This window comes from Mesoplodon densirostris, chromosome X, assembly GCF_025265405.1.
Source record: "Mesoplodon densirostris isolate mMesDen1 chromosome X, mMesDen1 primary haplotype, whole genome shotgun sequence".
Classification (NCBI taxonomy): domain Eukaryota; kingdom Metazoa; phylum Chordata; class Mammalia; order Artiodactyla; family Ziphiidae; genus Mesoplodon; species Mesoplodon densirostris.
In genome coordinates, this window is record NC_082681.1 from 122,482,768 (window position 1) to 122,501,037 (window position 18,270).

The 18,270-nt window shown below is 35.7% G+C and overlaps 1 protein-coding gene across 3 annotated transcripts in view; it reads right to left on the reverse strand.

Moving 5' to 3' along the window:
* CDKL5 (cyclin dependent kinase like 5) overlaps window positions 1–18,270 on the reverse strand; it is a 188,404-nt gene that overhangs the window by 118,256 nt on the left and 51,878 nt on the right. For all 3 annotated transcript variants that reach the window (XM_060087079.1, XM_060087080.1, XM_060087078.1), the window contains 2 exons: window positions 8,180–8,406; window positions 5,384–5,418 (listed from right to left, as the gene is read on the reverse strand). In XM_060087079.1, the coding sequence (XP_059943062.1) occupies window positions 5,384–5,418; window positions 8,180–8,243 (99 nt within the window). In that variant the 5' untranslated portion in view covers window positions 8,244–8,406. The remainder of the gene's footprint in view (window positions 1–5,383; window positions 5,419–8,179; window positions 8,407–18,270) is intronic.

The following is an 18,270-nucleotide window of genomic DNA, read 5'->3' on the forward strand; positions in this document are numbered from 1 at the left end:
ATTCCCTTATCTCATTTACTAAAAAACAAACAAACAAACAAAATCCAGATTAGGACGATGAGGATAAAGGCAACAAGGAAGCCTGCAAAAGCCCCAGATTCTTCTGGTTCCCTGAAGAAGTCAGACTCATCTGGAAATTGACACCTGAGCCATTGTTTCTTTTACTGATAACAAGACAACAGAAACATGGGTAGTTTTTCCTATATCAACAGACTAGCGGAATTGGAAATACAAAATATTATAGTACAAAGAAGTACGATTTTGGTGAGACTTTTGTCGTGTTCCAGAGACTGTTCTACAGTCAATTGGATCAGCAACAAAAACCCGGTCAAGATAGGAAACCACACAGAAGTAATGGTTCTACATGAGTGCCTCCGTAAGAAGAGGCAGATGTTTTCCCCCATTAATGATTCCTACTATCTTTGTTCCTGACCTGAAGTCCAGTTTAACACTGACATCTCATTAATCTTCATAACCTGCAGTAAATTCACATAATTTCAGACAGTGCAATTACCTAAAAAAAGATTATGATAAAATAATTAATTAATACTGAAATACTTCCAGCTTCTTACAATCTTTATGAAAAACCCCAAGCCTCGCTATAATCTTCTTCAAATGCTAGAAATTTTGTACACAAAAGCAAGAAACTACATCTTATTTTTATTTAAATAAGGAGGAATAAAATGACAAAGTAAATAATATAATATCCCATATATTCTGTTTCTCATTGTTGACATCTTTTTTAAGTTTTAAAAACTCAAATAACATGTAAAACCTAAAACTAAAAATTAAGGAAAAACATGTTTTATTTAATGTGGGAAAAAACAAGTTTATTTTGGTCTAGTAGAAAATAACTGTATGGTTTTAGATGGCAACTATAAATAATCTGTTATATTGATAATGGTTCATTGACTTTTCCTCAAGCATCTTCTCAAAATAGTTTGATTAAAAAAAAGTAACCAAATCATCATTCAGCTTTTTGGTGGAAAAATAAAATTAATCTGAAAAAGAAAAATGGAATCATTAATCCAAAATGCATATTGCTTCCTAAAAATGAAGGCTTATACCAAAAGACAAATTTGTGAATATTAAGTAATAACAAACATCCAAAGAATGCCTTTTAGTAGGGGAAAATATGGGTATTCCTAACTAGAAAATATTTAATCAAATCTACTCTTCCTACAACTCTCAAAAGAGAAAAATGACACAATCCAGATCTTCTCTATCTACTCTCTCCTTACCCTCTTGAAATTTGGCGTTAATGTATCATTTGACTTAAAGAAGTCATTAATAAATGGCATTCTTAAATGAAATGGATTTTCTCACCCCTCAATCCTTATCATTATGGATCTTTTTTATGGATTTTTAACACTATTGGTGAATACCATTTTAAGAAAATCTTTCTTCCTTGCTTTCAAGAGGTCTACTCCCTCTCCTTTCAGTATGATCATTTTAAACACGTCTTTCACTCTGCTCTGTACTCCCTCTTGGAAGGTTCATATCATTTCACACTTCCATCTCAGGTTCAAGGTAGCCATTTCTGGAGTCAGATCAAAGCCTGGTTTCACCACTTATCAGCTGCATAATTTTGGCCCCATTACATAGCCTCTCTCTGACTCAGTTTCCTCATATGTAAAATAGGGATGAGAGTGGGGATTGTGGGGATTAAATGTAAAACATCAAACAGAGTGCCTATCTACCATATATGGTAGATGCTCAATATGTGGTATTTACTAGTATCAGGTTTGGTATTCTATTGACATTTTATTCTTTATTATGAAAGCCAAACTCATCATCTCTCCCTCCAAACTTATACACCCTTTACAAGTTTCCCAGTCAGATAAATGATAATAATGCTTTTCCAGTTTACCACAAATCCTTGGGATCATCTTTAATCCCTCCACAGGGACCCGCCACTGTGCAAAAGCTCTCTACAGTGTCCTTCCTTTTTGGTTCTGTAATTTAAGTCAAGTTTATCATTTATTTAATACTTACAGCTGTACCCCAGTACTGGATTATTCACAGCTTTGTATAACTAGCTATTCAAGAGCATTCGTTACCTACTACTTCAAAACAAACAAAAACTTCTCATAAGCCAACCCCGGCCATAGGAAAGGAACTACATGAATCAGCACTTCTCTGTCCTAGGCTCAATTAGCATCAATCTCCAACCTCTCTCTATCCTCTCTCTTGCCTCAAGTTCTAATCGCATCTCCCTATTTCATCTCCATTCCATTCTCCCTACTTTGTTGTGAGGATGACCTTTTTGAGTTTCTGGGAAGAAAAGTGTACTGTAAAACATGCCTCCCCTCTCACAGGCACTTCAAAGCAGACACGTAAAGAAAAAGAAAATCAGCAATGCACATTTACAGGGCAAAGGTCCAAGCCAGAACTTCTTCCAAGTGCGAGTAATCATAAAGCTCCATAAAGAGTTTAATAGTCACTGCTAAGAGTGTTCATATACATGCCAATATGCATATATAACAATAAACAGAAGTTGTCAAAAAGAGAGTACAGTTACATTTTTCTTTTTTAATTGAGCAGCATTTATTTCAGTAAATTAAGAAGTATGATCTTTGGTCTGGAATAGCCCAACATCATATTATGTTCACAAAAGACAAGATATATCTGTTTATAAACATGACCTCTAAATTTCTTGCAACAGGACACAGATTAAAACAGTGACTTTCTTTCATACTTGTTCAAATACACCATATGCTAGGAATTATTTAATTGTATATACAATCATAGCCAACATTCTCAGAAAGAGATCAAATTTATGCATGTGATCACATATACCTGTGTAAGTAATCACAAGAGACCTGATTTATACATTTTTATAAGTATTTTATTAAAAATTTAAAAGGTATGCAAAATATATGGGCATGATCACTTTACACATAATAAGCACAAAAGGGAGGATTATATCCATTTTTGACTATAATATGAGATTTCATAGTTATCCATTCGTTCGATCCTAACGGGTAAATCTTATCAGAAGCATCAAATTCTCTATTTTTGGATAGTGGGGTAAAGATTTGAAGGCCTGATTCTAGCTGAAAAAAGGGTATACTGTAAGAAGTCTAATGATTAAACAGTTGCAAATTCTAGAAAGAATTTTATATTACTGAGTTTGGCACTAATTTATGCTTCAAATTTTCCATCCAGTGCTATCTTTTTAGGTACATGAAAGGAAAAAGCAACGATATTCAGACAGCTGGTCTGTAGGGCCCTCACTTAGTGAAGGGCAGTAAAAAAGAGGTATTTTTTTAAGATGCGATCTCATTTGCAGCAATCTCACAGGTTATTTTTTATCTATTCTTCTATCTATTCAGACAGACCATAAGACATACAAGGGCAAGAAAACTATGGTTTATTCATCCTTGTAACTCAAAATGCCTTGCACATGGCCACTAAGAATCAGAGTTCACATTTAGAGTCGGTTTCCCAAGAGCAGAGATGCCTGTTCTCGTCCACTTTCACTCCGAGCCCATCTTGCTGGCACTAATAGTGTGTATTATGAGAACGAGGTACCGTTAACAAGCATGTTTTAACAAATGAGTAAACCAGATAGATGGAAAGATAAAAACAATATATTCAACTAATAAACTTTATTTGTACATAAAAGGCAGGAGAGCTTAGATAAGGTCATGCATATGGTTGATTCTCTGTTGTGCAATGGAAATTAACACAGTATCGTGAAGCAATTATACTCCAATAAAGATCTATTAAAAATTTTTTTTTAATTTAAAAAAAAGAAAGTATAGGGGAAAAGGTCACGGGAAGAAGTGTGACAATGACTGAGAGAAAATACTGTTGGAAGATTTGTCATTATATATCAGAAATCCCTGGGTTTTAAAATTCAAGGATTAAGACTAAGAACTGAAGCTTCCATTTGCTACGCTGTATCAACAGAGCCATAGTACAAAAAGGGGTATTATGTTCATGAAAGAGTCAAATATAATTTGGACACTAACAACCTATTTCCCCTGAGTAGTATCTACCCAAGAATTTTATTTTTTTAAAGCTTCCTAAATTTATTTTAACTCAAGGCACCTCCTTAAAAGCATAGCACTTCACTAGAGAGCTATTTGTTTAATTTCAAACTGCAGTGATATTTCTTAATTAGGAATTTAAGGTGCTAAATTTATTTTGATTATATTTAATTTATTATTTTAAATTCTTAGTCATCCTGAATCAAGAGCCAACAGTATTCAAACCATTTTTTTAGGATTTACTGGCAGAGATCTTCAGATAACTATTATCAACATAAAATAACTCAAACACCCAATTTCAAGAATAATAGAAAATTCTTTGAATTAAAGAGATTTGTGATGTAAAATCCAAAATACATCAACTGTCATGAAGCCTTAAATTCAAAATATAAGTAATATTTTGTACAATGGGACAGAAAAAGCAAACATAAAAATTATATCATCTTTATGTATGTGTGTCTATATATATATATATAGACACACACCACACACACACACACACACACACACATACATATATGTTATGACAGATTGACAGATTTGAGAGTTTAAATTAAATGGCTTAGGCTAAATTGCTAAGTTCATCTCAGATATAAATTATATCATTATAAAATATCACAAAAAACTTTAAACCTTGGCCTTAACAAATTATACACAAAATAGTATGAGGTCAGATATTAATATTCAAACTAGGTATACCATAATAGAAAAATATTTAACCTAATGTTTGAAATTGTTACAGGTTCAACACTTGCCATCTTAAAGGTAGTCTCTGAGTAAAACATCCTCAACACTGAGCAACACCTATGGAAACTTGAAATAACCTCCCTGAATAACTGGTGATTGTTAATCATAGTCAAATAATCTATATATATAAGATTCATTTCAAGGCTGTTCAAGGGTGATCAACCACAGCTAATAGTCAATCATACACTATTACCCCAAGCCCTATTTCATAACCAAACACCTATCCACTACCCTTCAAAATCTGGATTCTGACCCAATAAGCAATCTAAGTTATTGGGTCTACAAGAAAAATATTGACATGAAACTCCTCCTTGCTCTTAAGTACTTGAACATAAATTAAATCTGTCACTACTTTGATTTCTTCTCTACCATCTTTCCTCTCTTCCCATTAGGCAGCTTTTCACCTACACATAGGTCAGTTGAAAAAAAGAGCACATGACTGTAAAGAACTAACTACGTAATCATGATAAAGCTTACCCAAAGTAGTCTTTTTTCAGGGTTCCCATATTAATTCTCCTTTATTAAGCATCATCATCATCATAGCCAGTTTTAATCATATGCCCACATGCACAGAACACTACATTAGTTTCAAAACAGTTAAACATATATAGATATTTTCTTTTTAAAAACTATGTACTTACCTTGTGTCTGCATTTAAGTACAACTCCATAGGCTCCTATAATAAAAAGAAGTAAACAATTAGGGGCACGTATACAAATTACAGCTCTTGGAGACTGTAGAATCAAAGTTCTATTATATTTACATTGGTTATCAATATATGGTATAATAATGATTCATAAAATGATAATATTCTGCAGTGATAATGCAATGAGCCATATACAAAGAGAGCATGAATATTTATTATACATTTTTTTTTTTTTTTTCTTTTTGCGGTATGTGGGCCTCTCACTGTTGTGGCCTCTCCCGTTGCGGAGCACAGGCTCCGGATGCGCAGGCCCAGCGGCCATGGCTCACGGGCCCAGCCGCTCCGCGGCATATGGGATCCTCCCAGACCGGGGCACGAACCCGTATCCCCTGCATCGGCAGGCGGACTCTTAACCACTTGCGCCACCAGGGAGGCCCTATTATACATTTTTTATAAACCAAGAGTATAAGCAACCCATTTCCCCAACAAGTGCATATTCTTAAATGTTTCTCTTTTTAAAGAAAATTTCACTTGAGGCATTTTTAAACTTAAGTTTAAAAATTTCTAGAGACAAGATTTGGACACAAGAACTTTAACAGTAAATTAAAATTACCTCAAAAGATTCTAGGGAACTCAAACTTTAAGAGTTAATGGCTTCACAAAGGTAGGCTCAAGCATGGAGCCTACCAAATATGTTCTCTGTCCTAGGAGACATTTAAATTCTCTTCTAAGATACTGGAATGTTTTCCCTGACTGGCAAAATAGTACAGGCCTCACCTCAGCATTCCAATTAATAACTAGTAGGAGTTGCTAAATTTTTGCCATAAATATTAAAATCAATGGCACCAGCAGAGGGGTCCAAGGATCTCTGGCCATTTATAGCCAAGCACTCCCACTTTCTTTGATATATTTCAAATGAGATACATCACTACCTTTTGGGTTACTTATACTATTAACTAGCCAGTAAGCTACTTCCTTAGAGGCAGAACACAGAGTTGACGGCAAGAAAATTGAGGCAAAAGTTATAATGTGAAAAAATTTAATTAGGAGAATCAAAATATAATATATGATAACTGAAGTTTGTAGAAATGATTGACATTTACAGACGGGCAAAGCCCGTGTTCATCTCTGAGAAGAGGACTTCAGGGAGATGAAATTAGGAAATGTGTCTCCAACAGAGTCTGGAGAGCCAGAATAAGTCTCCCTCACCCGGCAGAGATGGATGAATCTTATTAACACAGTTAGGATGAACCCAGCCATTACAGCCATCCAACTCAACTCCACAATCACCAGGCAATCATCCAATCCTCATTTAACTGCCCATGCTAGTTTTTCTGTGGGGTAAAAATGCACTGCTTAGGCTGTAGGGATGTAGAGTTTGCTTGACAGTTTTTAATTTCCTTAATATATATGTATTTCATAGCCAGAAAAGCACCTGAGGTAGTTTACAAAGAAAAAAAAACATATAGCAATGATGGTTCTGACTACAACTTAAAACTGACATATTCTGATTTATGTAACAGTCTGGTAGTTTTAGTTAATCTAAGCCGATCCCTGAGAAGATTATCACCTATGGGTATAATAAGAAAAACAAGGCTATGATCCAGAAAAACGTAGGCCCAGAATCTGGAACATTCCAACCCTGTTACACCCAAGGAGCTGACCTTCTCCAGCGAGTAGCTTTACGGCATGTCTCTATAATACTTTTGAAAAAACAAAAATAAAAATAATAAAGAAAGCAGGTATTATAAAATTAATAGTAGATAAGACATTGGAAATGAATTTTATCTACATAATTAATATCAGTGAAAAACAGGAAAAGGAGTTGACTGGTGAAGGAAGAAGGATCCATTCTTTTTATATGGTTTCAAACTTCGGACCCTGAAGCAAACACCCAATGATTAGACAATATTTTAATTCTTTCTATTTATTTGAAAATGATTTAACAACTTAATATTAAAATCCAGAACAACTATCCTGTTGACATAGGTAAATTTTAAAACTTCTTTTGAAATTCAAAATATACTTGAAAATTCTGAAATATCAAGTTTTTGTAATATTTGCTTTAAAGATATAGATGCTAAGAAACCATAATTATAAATCACTTATACCGTGTTAACAGAATCATTTATCAAAATCCCCATAAAGTTATCTTTAACTCAAGAGCAAAAATTACTAACAAGGAAAAATCAGGAAGATTTATGAAAATGAGTGACCATATTTCATCAAATTGGTATCACTGATTATAAGCATTAGTACTACTAGGAAAGAAAAAGTGCTGTCAATCAAACCATGACATGCTACTGATTATAACACACATCTGATTTCAGAGATGTTAAAAAATGACCAAATTATGTGGTTCAGAATTTATAAAATGTGATTTGTTATTCTCAAAGACAAAGAAGTTATTTATTCATTTATTTATCATGTATTAAGGAAAATTTAACATACAAGTTTTAAGTTAGTCAAAATAAGCCTAGCTGACATAAAAAGTAAATGTAACCAAAAAAATGTAGACTAAAGAAATCATGATTGATAATGAAAAGAATGAAATGAAGGCAGCCTTAAGAAATCTCTGATTTCTTAAACTTTGAAGGATTTTTAAATGTTATTAACGTTCAATTGGAGAATAAGACCCAAATAGTTTAAGAGTAATTTTACTTTTAATATTTTACTCTTAGGCACTTATGTGAATTGATAAAGGTTAAGTTAACAGAATCTGAATTAATAACTTTTTTGGTGGTAGATATAATTGTACATTGCTCAAAAACTCAAGGAATGCTAAACTTACCTTCACCTACAACCCCAAGGATCTCAAATTTATTCATCACATTACCAATGTTAGGAATCTTCATGAAGACAAACTCCTCTTTTGATGCAAGCCACAGAACATGGCATCAAAAAAGAACTTCTAAGAAAGTTGTACAGTAAGTAGAAAAAATGTCCAAAGGAAGAAATTCTCACAGGCTGGCAGGAACTTTCACATATTTGTCCTAATGTGAAGTATTAAATGATTCCCTGAAAGAACAAACACAATTAAAAGTCATAAGTTTTATTTCTCAGTACTCTAATAACCTAATCAATCTTTTTGTACAGTTCTTTTAAAACCACATTAATGTTTCATATACTACTACTACTACTACTGCTGCTGCTGCTAATAATAATAGGAGGGAAGAACCCAAAATGAAACACAAATGAAAAAATGTACCTAACTGTATTTGAAATGAATAATATAACTACACTGAAGGAGGCTGGGGGAAAAGAATTAACCTCAGGTAACTTCTGAAAGCAGTATTTTAACTACATACTCTCCTTGAACTAAAGACAAAAAGAAATATAAACAAATATTATACTCAGTTATTTGTTTTTACACAGAGACATGAAACTTCTTCATGTATATTCTAGGATTGAGCAAATAAGTAAATGCACCGTGGACAATGTGGGTTTGGTCTCATTCTCATAAAAGGAAGTTACAAAGATGAAAAGGGGGAAAGCTTGGAAATAAGAGTTAACCATATAGGGTCAGTTCTTAATATAGACAGATGTACAAATAGATATAAATGTGTATGTAAATATACATACACACATACATTCTTCCAAAAAGGTAAAACATGAATCTAACCATAGGCAGCAACAGACAAGCCCAAACTAAGGGACATTCTACTCAATAACTGACCTGTATTCTTTAAAAATGTCTACATCATGAAAGACAAGGAACAACTGAGTAACTGTTCCAGAAAAGAAGATTAACAGTCACGATAACTAAATATAATGCATGATCCTGGATTGGATCCTAGACAAGAAAAAACATGTTTTGCTATAAAGGGTAACTGATAAAATTTAAATGTCTACAGATTAGATAGTAATATTGTATCAATGATAATTTTTTTGTTTGTTTCGACAATACTAAGGTGGTTACATAAAACAATGCTCTTGTTTTAAGAAATGACAAGATGGATGAAGGTGTTCAAAAGGTACAAACTTCTAGTAATAAAATGAACAAGTCCTAGAGATGCAATGTACAGCATGGTGACTATAGTTAATAATACTGTATTGTATATTTGAAAGTTGCTAAGAGAATAAATCTTAAAAGTTCTCATCACAAGAAAAAGATATGTAACTATGCGTGGTGATGGATGTTAACTAGACTTACTGTGGTGATCATTTTGCAGTACATACAAATATCAAATCATTATGTTGTACACTTGAAACCAATGTTATATGTCAATTATATTTTGATAAAATAAATAAATAAGGCACAGCCCAGATCTCTAGGATAAGACAGTCTAATAAAAAACTTAACCAGGGGGCTTCCCCAGTGGCGCAGTGGTTTAGAGTCCGCCTGCCAATGCAGGAGACACGGGTTCGTGCCCTGGTCCTGGAGGATCCCACGTGCTGCGGAGGGGCTGGGCCCGTGGGCCATGGCCACTGGGCCTGCGCATCTGGAGCCTGTGCTCCGCAACGGGAGAGGCCACAACAGTGAGAGGCCCGCATAACGCAAAAAAAAAAAAAAAAAAAAAAAGCTTAACCAGAAAAAAAAGAGGAAGAACACCAAAGTCTTTAGAGATAAAGTTTGCAACTTAAACCGTTCAGGAAAAAATATGTATAGTGTATGGAGGAAGAGAAAGAGAGAGAGAGAATGATAAAGCAAATATGGTAAAATATTAACATTTGAGGAATAGGGGTCAAGGGTCTATGAAACAGGAAATTCTTTATACCATCTTTGCAAATTTACATCTGAAATTATTTCAAAATAAGTTCTTTTGTTTCAAAAAAACCTATCCTATCTTTAAGAAGAACAGCTGTATCAATATATAATATTGGTTTAAAAGGAAGAAATAAATATAAACCAGTAAAGAAATTTTTTTTACTGCCTATGAAATTTGAAACTTTTAAAATATATGAGTACCCCATGTGGTGTAAAGTACTGACATGAAAAAGTGTGCCGCTCTGGACACTAATAGTAGGAATGTAAACTTTCTAAAGGGTAAAATGTCCATAATTAAATGCTTTTTAAATGTTCATATCTTGATAAATGTATCTGACAAAAACCTACAATATCATTCTTAAGTGTGGAATATTTAGATAGTCCCTTTAAAAATTAAGAAGGTGACAAGAAGTCCTACTATTAATACTTATTAACATTACTATTAAACATTATCCTAGTGGGTTCCAGACAGCTCAGTAAAATAAGAAAAAATAAATGAATAAACTATATAGGACTAGAAAGAGGAAAATGTGATAGAATTTACAGATAATTATTGTCTACATAGACAATTCAAAGGAATCTACAAATATTAGAATTATAAGTGTTAACAAGGTAGCTAAATATAAGCTCAATCTACAAATATCAACTGTATTTGTAAACATCAATAAGAAACAGAAAATGTAATTTTTAAAAATCATCTTTACAATAACAAAAACGGCACTTAGGATTTAACATAAAAGACACTCAAGACCTCTATTCATATATATATATATATATATATGTATATACATACACACACATAACATATATAGATCACACATATATATGTATGTGTGCATGTGTGTGTATGTATATATATATACATATGTAAACTATATTCAAAGGCATTAAAGATGACGTATATCAATGAAGTTATCCCAATTTTAAGGCTAGAAAATTCAATACTATAAGAATATCAATTGTCTCCATATTAATCTATACAGTCAATGCAATTCCAATCAGAATCCCAAGAGGGTTTTCTGAGGAATTATAATAATCTGATTCTAAAATATATGTGGAAGAGCAGAATTCCAAGTACAGCCAACACCCACCCGAATAAGAAAAATAAGAAGGCTCAGCTTTGAGGGGAGGATCTGGCAAGTTGCTCTCTACCAAATATACTGAGGGTTAGAATTGAGATATAGGACTTCCCTGGTGGTGCAGTGGTTAAGAATCCGCCTGCTAATGCAGAGGACATTCGAGCCCTCGAGTTCGAGCCCTGGTCCGGGAAGATCCCACATGCTGTGGATCACCTAAGCCCGTGCGCCACAACTACTGAGCCTGCGCTCTAGCGCCCACGAACCACAACTACTGAGCCCATGTGCCACAACTACTGAAGCCCGTGTGCCTAGAGCCTGTGCTCCTCAACAAGAGAAGCCACCGCAATGAGAAGCCTGCACACTGCAACGAAGAGTAGCCCCTGCTCTCCGCAACTAGAGAAAGCCTGTGCACAGCAACAAAGACCCAACACAGCCAAAAATTAATTAATTAATTAATTTTTAAAAAAAGAATTGAGCTATAAAAATTAAAACAGGGTGGTCTTGGCACAGAGATAGACAAATTAGCCAGTGGAACTTATATGAGAGCTCAGAAGTAGACCATACGTCAAAATCCCTATAGCTCCAAACCCACCTCCATGTCACTTCTCTGCTCAAAACCCTCCAGGGGCCTCCCATGCCATTAAGAGTGAAAGTCAAAGTCCACATAAGCCACCAGGTCTTAACCTCCTCTCTCCTCTGATGTCATCTCTGACTCTTCTCTCCCTTGGCTTGCTCCACTCCAGCCACACTGACCTCCTTCCAGCTTAATATATAACAAAGTCACAGTTGTCCCTAATGCTAAATATTTGTCACCCTAATATTTACTTTAGGTCAGATTCTTATTGTCTGATTTTTCATTCAATATTTACCAAAAAATGTTTTTGAAAAAAGGCAAGAGAAAGCAGACACTATACTTATTTTAGAAAACAACTTTAATTCAATGGAATCACAAATTTTTAAAGGATGACTGTGACATCTAGAGAAAATAATGTCACAATTTCAAAAGAAATAAACATTTGTTCTATTTATTCATTTATTAAACAAAAAATTACTGCCTAACATGATTCAAAGAATGGGTAAATAAGACACACGAGACAGTGGTGAACAAGATAGGCAAGGTCCTTGCCCTCATGGAGCTTCACATTTTACTGAGGGAGGAAAAAAATACAAGATTATTATCAGATAGTGATACATGCTATGAAGGGAGAAAAAGGAGTGATTACCCAGACAGACAGCCCCCTCTCTAAAAAGGTGACATTTGAGGTGAAATATCAATAACAAGAACGAGCCAGCCATGAAGATCTAAGTCAGTCACATTCCAGGTAAAAGATGCTCAGAGTGTTTCTGAGAATGAATCATTCTTTCATTTTCTACGGCTGATTTGGAAGAACACCCAGGAAACGTTTAAATATTCTACTCTCTGTCAATAATGGTACGGCTCATTTCAAAGGAAACTAGAGATAAATATTAAATTACTCCTACTAAGAAGACTCAGCACCCCCAAAAGTTCTGTATGTAAGTATGTATATATAAAGAACATTTGGTCCCACCTATTCTCTATGGAAATCAAAATCGACTAATGCAAACTGGGAATCAGAATTTAAATGTGTGAGTAAATATATAACATAGGTGTCAAGAACAGTCTTTTAACTACCAGTATTCATACTGAGGAAAAAAATTTATGCCAAACTGGATTTAACTACAATTTTATATGAATAACGCTGATTAATTTTTTTAAGGCATAAAAACTCAAGACACTTCAGCTTCAAGTAACTAAATGACTTGGATGAAATGTCCCTTTGAGGACAAATACAAATGCTGGAGGGAATACTTTTAAAGAACAGCCTAAAAAGCCCCAAAGACTTAACAAAATTATGAAGAATTACCTGGCTGAAATCAAGGCAAAAGAATAGAACCCAGAGAGGTAATCCAAATCACCCAAAACAGTTTTAGCTCACAGACACTTGAAGGAAGATTCAGAAAAAATGGGAGAAAAACAGACTTGCTCTTGAAACCTTTATAAATCCAGGGGCAAAAAGGTCAAAGGCAAAAGTGTTTCAAAAAAAATGGTACAGATGAACCATTTTGCAAGGCAGAAATGGAGACACAGATGCAGAGAACAAACGTATGGACACCAAGGGAGGAAAGCAGGGGGGATGAATTGGGAGATTGGGATTGAGATATATACACTAATATGTATAAAACAGATAAGTAATAAGAACCTGCTGCATATAAATAAATAAATAATTTTTTAAAAAGCGTTTCAAGGGCCTCCCTGGTGGCGCAGTGGTTAAGAGTCCGCCTGCCGATGCAGGGGATACGGGTTCGTGCCCCGGTCTGGGAGGATCCCATATGCCGCGGAGCGGCTGGGCCCGTGAGCCATGGCCGCTGGGCCTGCGCATCCGGAGCCTGTGCTCCGCAACGGGAGAGGCCACAACAGTGAGAGGCCCGCATACCGCAAAAAGAAAAAAAAAAAAAAAAAAAGCGTTTCAAAAGAAGGAAGTATGATAAGCACCACTCACTTGGAGCTGAAACCCCAAAGAGCTATACTCCTTGGATAAAGGAAACCAGAAAAAAAATCAGTCCCAGGACAGACTTGAATTACAGCTTTATGTCACCTGAGTGACCTGAATAAACCTCTAAGTGTACCTTGGATTGAGGTGGTCCCACATTCAGATTGTTAGTACCAACAGTTGTCTGGATGAAAGGGGTGGCGGCAGGCAGTGGGGGCAGGAGTCTGCAGGAAGGTAACATGAACCTAGGCATCACAACATTGTTACAGATAATTTCTTGTTTACATCGTGCAGTACATAATCAAAGATAACCAGATGCACGAAGTAATAAGATACCATTAACAAGAACTAACAGAAATGACCAAAACAGAAAATGACCCAGAAAGACTTATAATATCAGAATTATCAGAAATAGCCTATAAGACCACTATAGGGTTGAATTAATAAAAGCAGAAGGGTTGAACATTTTGACAGAATTGGAAGGTCCAAAAGGTGGAAGAACAAATTGGAAAAATAAATTATAATTCCAGAACTAGAAAATAGAATACCACCAAGGGAACTCAACAGACAGTATAAAGAGAAAAAGTATCATGATACATAAGATTTTAAACATTTTTAAAACTTGAACAAATGAAAATATAAAGTATAGCAAAGAAATGCAGAATATCATTTTTTCCCCAAGCACACACATAACATTTACAAAAACTGATAAAGTGCTAAGCCATAATGCAATTCAAAGCAAATTACAAGGATTTTAATCCACGGACCATCTCTCTCCAAAATGCAAGTATGCAAGAAATTAGTCACAAAAGAAATAACTAGGAAATATTCATATGTTTAGAAATTAATACATTCTTAAAATAATCCATAAGTCAGTCAAAGAAGAAACCATAACAAACATTTAGAAGTAACAAAAATAGGGACTTCCCTGGTGGCACAGTGGTTAGGAATCCACCTGCCAATGTAGGGGACACAGGTTTGAGCCCTGGTCCGGGAAGATCCCACATGCTGCAGAGCAACTAAGCCCATGCGCCACAACTACTGAGCCTGCGCTCTAAAGCCTGCGAGCCACAACTACTGAGCCCACGTGCCACAACCACTGAAGCCCGCGCGCCTAGAGCTCATGCTCCACAACGAGAAGCCACGGCAAGGAGAAACCCACGCACCGCAACGAACAGCAGCCTGTACTCGCCACAACTAGAGAAATCCTGCCTGCAGCAACGAAGTCCCAATGCAGCCAAAAATAAATAAATAAATAAATAAATAAATAAATTTTTTAATTAGAAAATAAAAATTAAAAAAATACAAATTTGGGCTTCCCTGGTGGCGCAGTGGTTGAGAGTCCGCCTGCTGATGCAGGAGACATGGGTTTGTGCCCCAGTCTGGGAAGATCCCACATGCCGCACAGCAGCTGGGCCCGTGAGCCATGGCCGCTGAGCCTGCGTGTCCGGAGCCTGTGCTCCGCAACGGGAGAGGCCACAGCAGTGAGAGGCCCACGTACTGCAAAGAAAAAAAAAAAAAAAAAACAAATTCATGGGAAGAAGCTAAGACAATGCTATGGGAGGGAATTGAAAGCCTCATATATGCATATATCACAAAATATAAAAAAATAAACTAAGCATCTATCTCGAGAGGTTTTAAATAAAAGAACAGCAAAATAAATCCAAAGAAAGTATAAAGAAAGAAATAATTAAGAGCAGAAATTCATGAAATAGAAAACACACAGAAATAAAGAGATCAAAAGAGCTGGATCTCGGAAATCAACTTTGGAACTAATCAAGGACAAAAGAGAACTCAGCCCAGTCAACACACTGAATTCTAGCTTTATGCTATCCTGAGCAGAGAACCCAGCCACACCGTGCCAGACTTCTGACCTAGAGAGCTGTGAGCTAATATATGGGTGCTGTTTTAAGCCACTAAGCTTGTGCTAATTCATCACAAACAACAGAAAACTAATAAAACAGTATTATTTCATTTATATAGTTTTAAAACAGGCGAAGTTGAATTACAAACTATATTGTCTAGGTATGCATATATAAGTGGTAAATCTATTAAAAAAATAAGTGACCAAGGAAGTGTTTCTTTTAAAAATGAGGATATTTGTGGGAGGGAGACGAAAAAGGGAGGGGATACGGGAACATATGTATATGTATAACTGATTAAATTTGTTATAAAGCAGAAAAAAATAAAATAAAAAATAAAAATAAGGATATTTGGACTTCCCTGGTGGCCCACTGGTTAAGAATACTCCTGCCAATGCAGGGGACACGGGTTCGAGCCCTGCTCCAGGAAGATCCCACATGCCGTGGAGCAACTAAGCCTGTGCACCACAACTACTGAGCCTGCGCTCTAGAGCCCGCACGCCATAACTACTGAGCCTGTACACCTAGAGCCCATGCCCCACAACAAGAGAAGCCACCGCAATGAGAAGCCCGCTCACCGCAATGAAGAGTAGCCCCCGCTCGCCGCAACTAGAGAAGGCCCGCGCACAGCAACCAAGACCCAAAGCAGCCAAAAGTAAAAGTAAATAAATAAATTTATTTTTAAAAAATAAATAAAAAATTAAAATAAAAATGAGGATATTAATTATCTCTAGGGAGGAGTTGAGATTGATAAGAGATACATAGGAGGGCTTCTGGGGCACTGGTAATGTTCTATTTCTTGACTTGAGTGAAAGACAGACATTCATTAGAGTGTACATTTGTTTTACGTATTTCTATGTTGTTATATTGCACAATAAAACAAGTTTTTAAGAAGTCAGAGTAATTCTGATAATGACATCATACATAAATAGTTCCGTGGTCATTTATATGGAGGCAAAAGATAATTTTTATCAAAGATAAAGCATTTCAATATTACATTAACCAAAAAAGTTTACCTGAACTCTCTCTCTCCAGACTCCACATATTGCTGTGTGTCTAGTGCTGGGTATCGACAACAAAACCAAAAACTCCCAGTGATGGATAACCTGGATGATGACCACACTCCAAAACCATGCCAGAGAAGGAGCTGGTGAGGAAACTGAGCAAAATAGGCCTCAATGAGAGATGACTGGCATCCCAATGTGTGAAGACTCTTTGAAAGAGAGGGAGTAGAACGGGTGATTTGGGTTATTTCAGGGGGAATACCTAAGATCAGTGGTAGAAGTGAAAAGGAGACAGATGTCAGCTCAGTAGTGATTTGGACAATGATAAACCATCAATGGTTACTCATTCATTCTATAAATATCTCTCAGATCCTACAGTGGGCCAGCCCATCACAGATGCTTCGGGATACAGCAATGAACACAGACAGAGCCCCTGCTCTCATGGAGACAATGAAGGGAGACAGATAATAAACAGACAAACACGATCATTCCAGACAGTGACAATTATTATGAAGGAAAGAAAACAGTCTTAAGATTGAGAGTTTTGGAGATTGAAAAGGCGGAGTAGGTAGATAAGGTAGTCTGGGAAACGCCTGTGTGAGGAGGTAAAATTTGATCGAAATCTGTTTAATGTAAAGAAGCCAGCCATGGGAACAGGGATGTGAGAAGAGCATTCAAGGCAGTACAGAGTCTTAGAGAGCCTGATAAATACAAGGAACAGAAAAGATCTGTAATCCGAAGCACAGCACACTAGAAGGGGACCTGCAGGGGGCAGGAAGAGCCCGCTGGAAGCAGTCTGGCCTGGCCGTGGTATTAAAGAGTTGTGTACTAAATTAGATGTCCTCTAAGGTCCCTTCCAACAAAAAGATTGTAAGAATCTCTCAAAAATCGTTTGAGTTTCTGATTACCAACCATTAACTTTGTAAACAAACAACAGAATGCTTTTTAAAGTGGATTTGTCTTGCACTAAGAAAGACACCTAGAATTAAGCAATCTTGTCTCTGCATTGGCAAGCAAGTACCTACAAGAACTGACAGAAATGTAAGGCTTATAATTTATTTCATATATTATTAGTATTGAATTTAAGACCTGTCTGAGGCTTGAATGCTTCCTATGTTGCTGAAATTATAATCTTCATCTCAATGGTTCTTTTCTTCTTCCCAAAGAAAGTACAAAATCAGTTGAATCATGAGTTTTGTTTTTGTTTCTGGCATTGTTTTTATACATACAAATGAGAGAGCCATTTTGTCACTGAAATTGGATAGGAATGAATTTGGTACATGACAAAACTTCTGCTATAATAAGAGGGTTTGAAAGCATCTTAAAACTCGTGATCCATGTACGGAAAGAAATCATTTCCGTGGAAAGCACAGCCTTATGAAAAAAACATCCTACTCTCTTGCAGAGAATTCTCCATGTTGACTCTAAGTGAGGAGATAATGCACTCCTCACTCCTATTTAGTTTTCTTCCTTCATGGGACCACCTGACGTATTTAATAGGATCTTCATTTTGCTTTATTCCCCCAATAGCTAAGAGTAATTTGATTCATCAATCCATTCTCTATAATTCAGTTCCCATTAAATCAAACTGATACTTGAATTATCATGAGTAAAATACACACAGTTTAATAGCATAAAAATTTCAAACTGTGAACAAATGTAGGGATACCAAGGGGGAAGGGGGAGTAGGATGAATTGGGAGATTGAGATTGACAT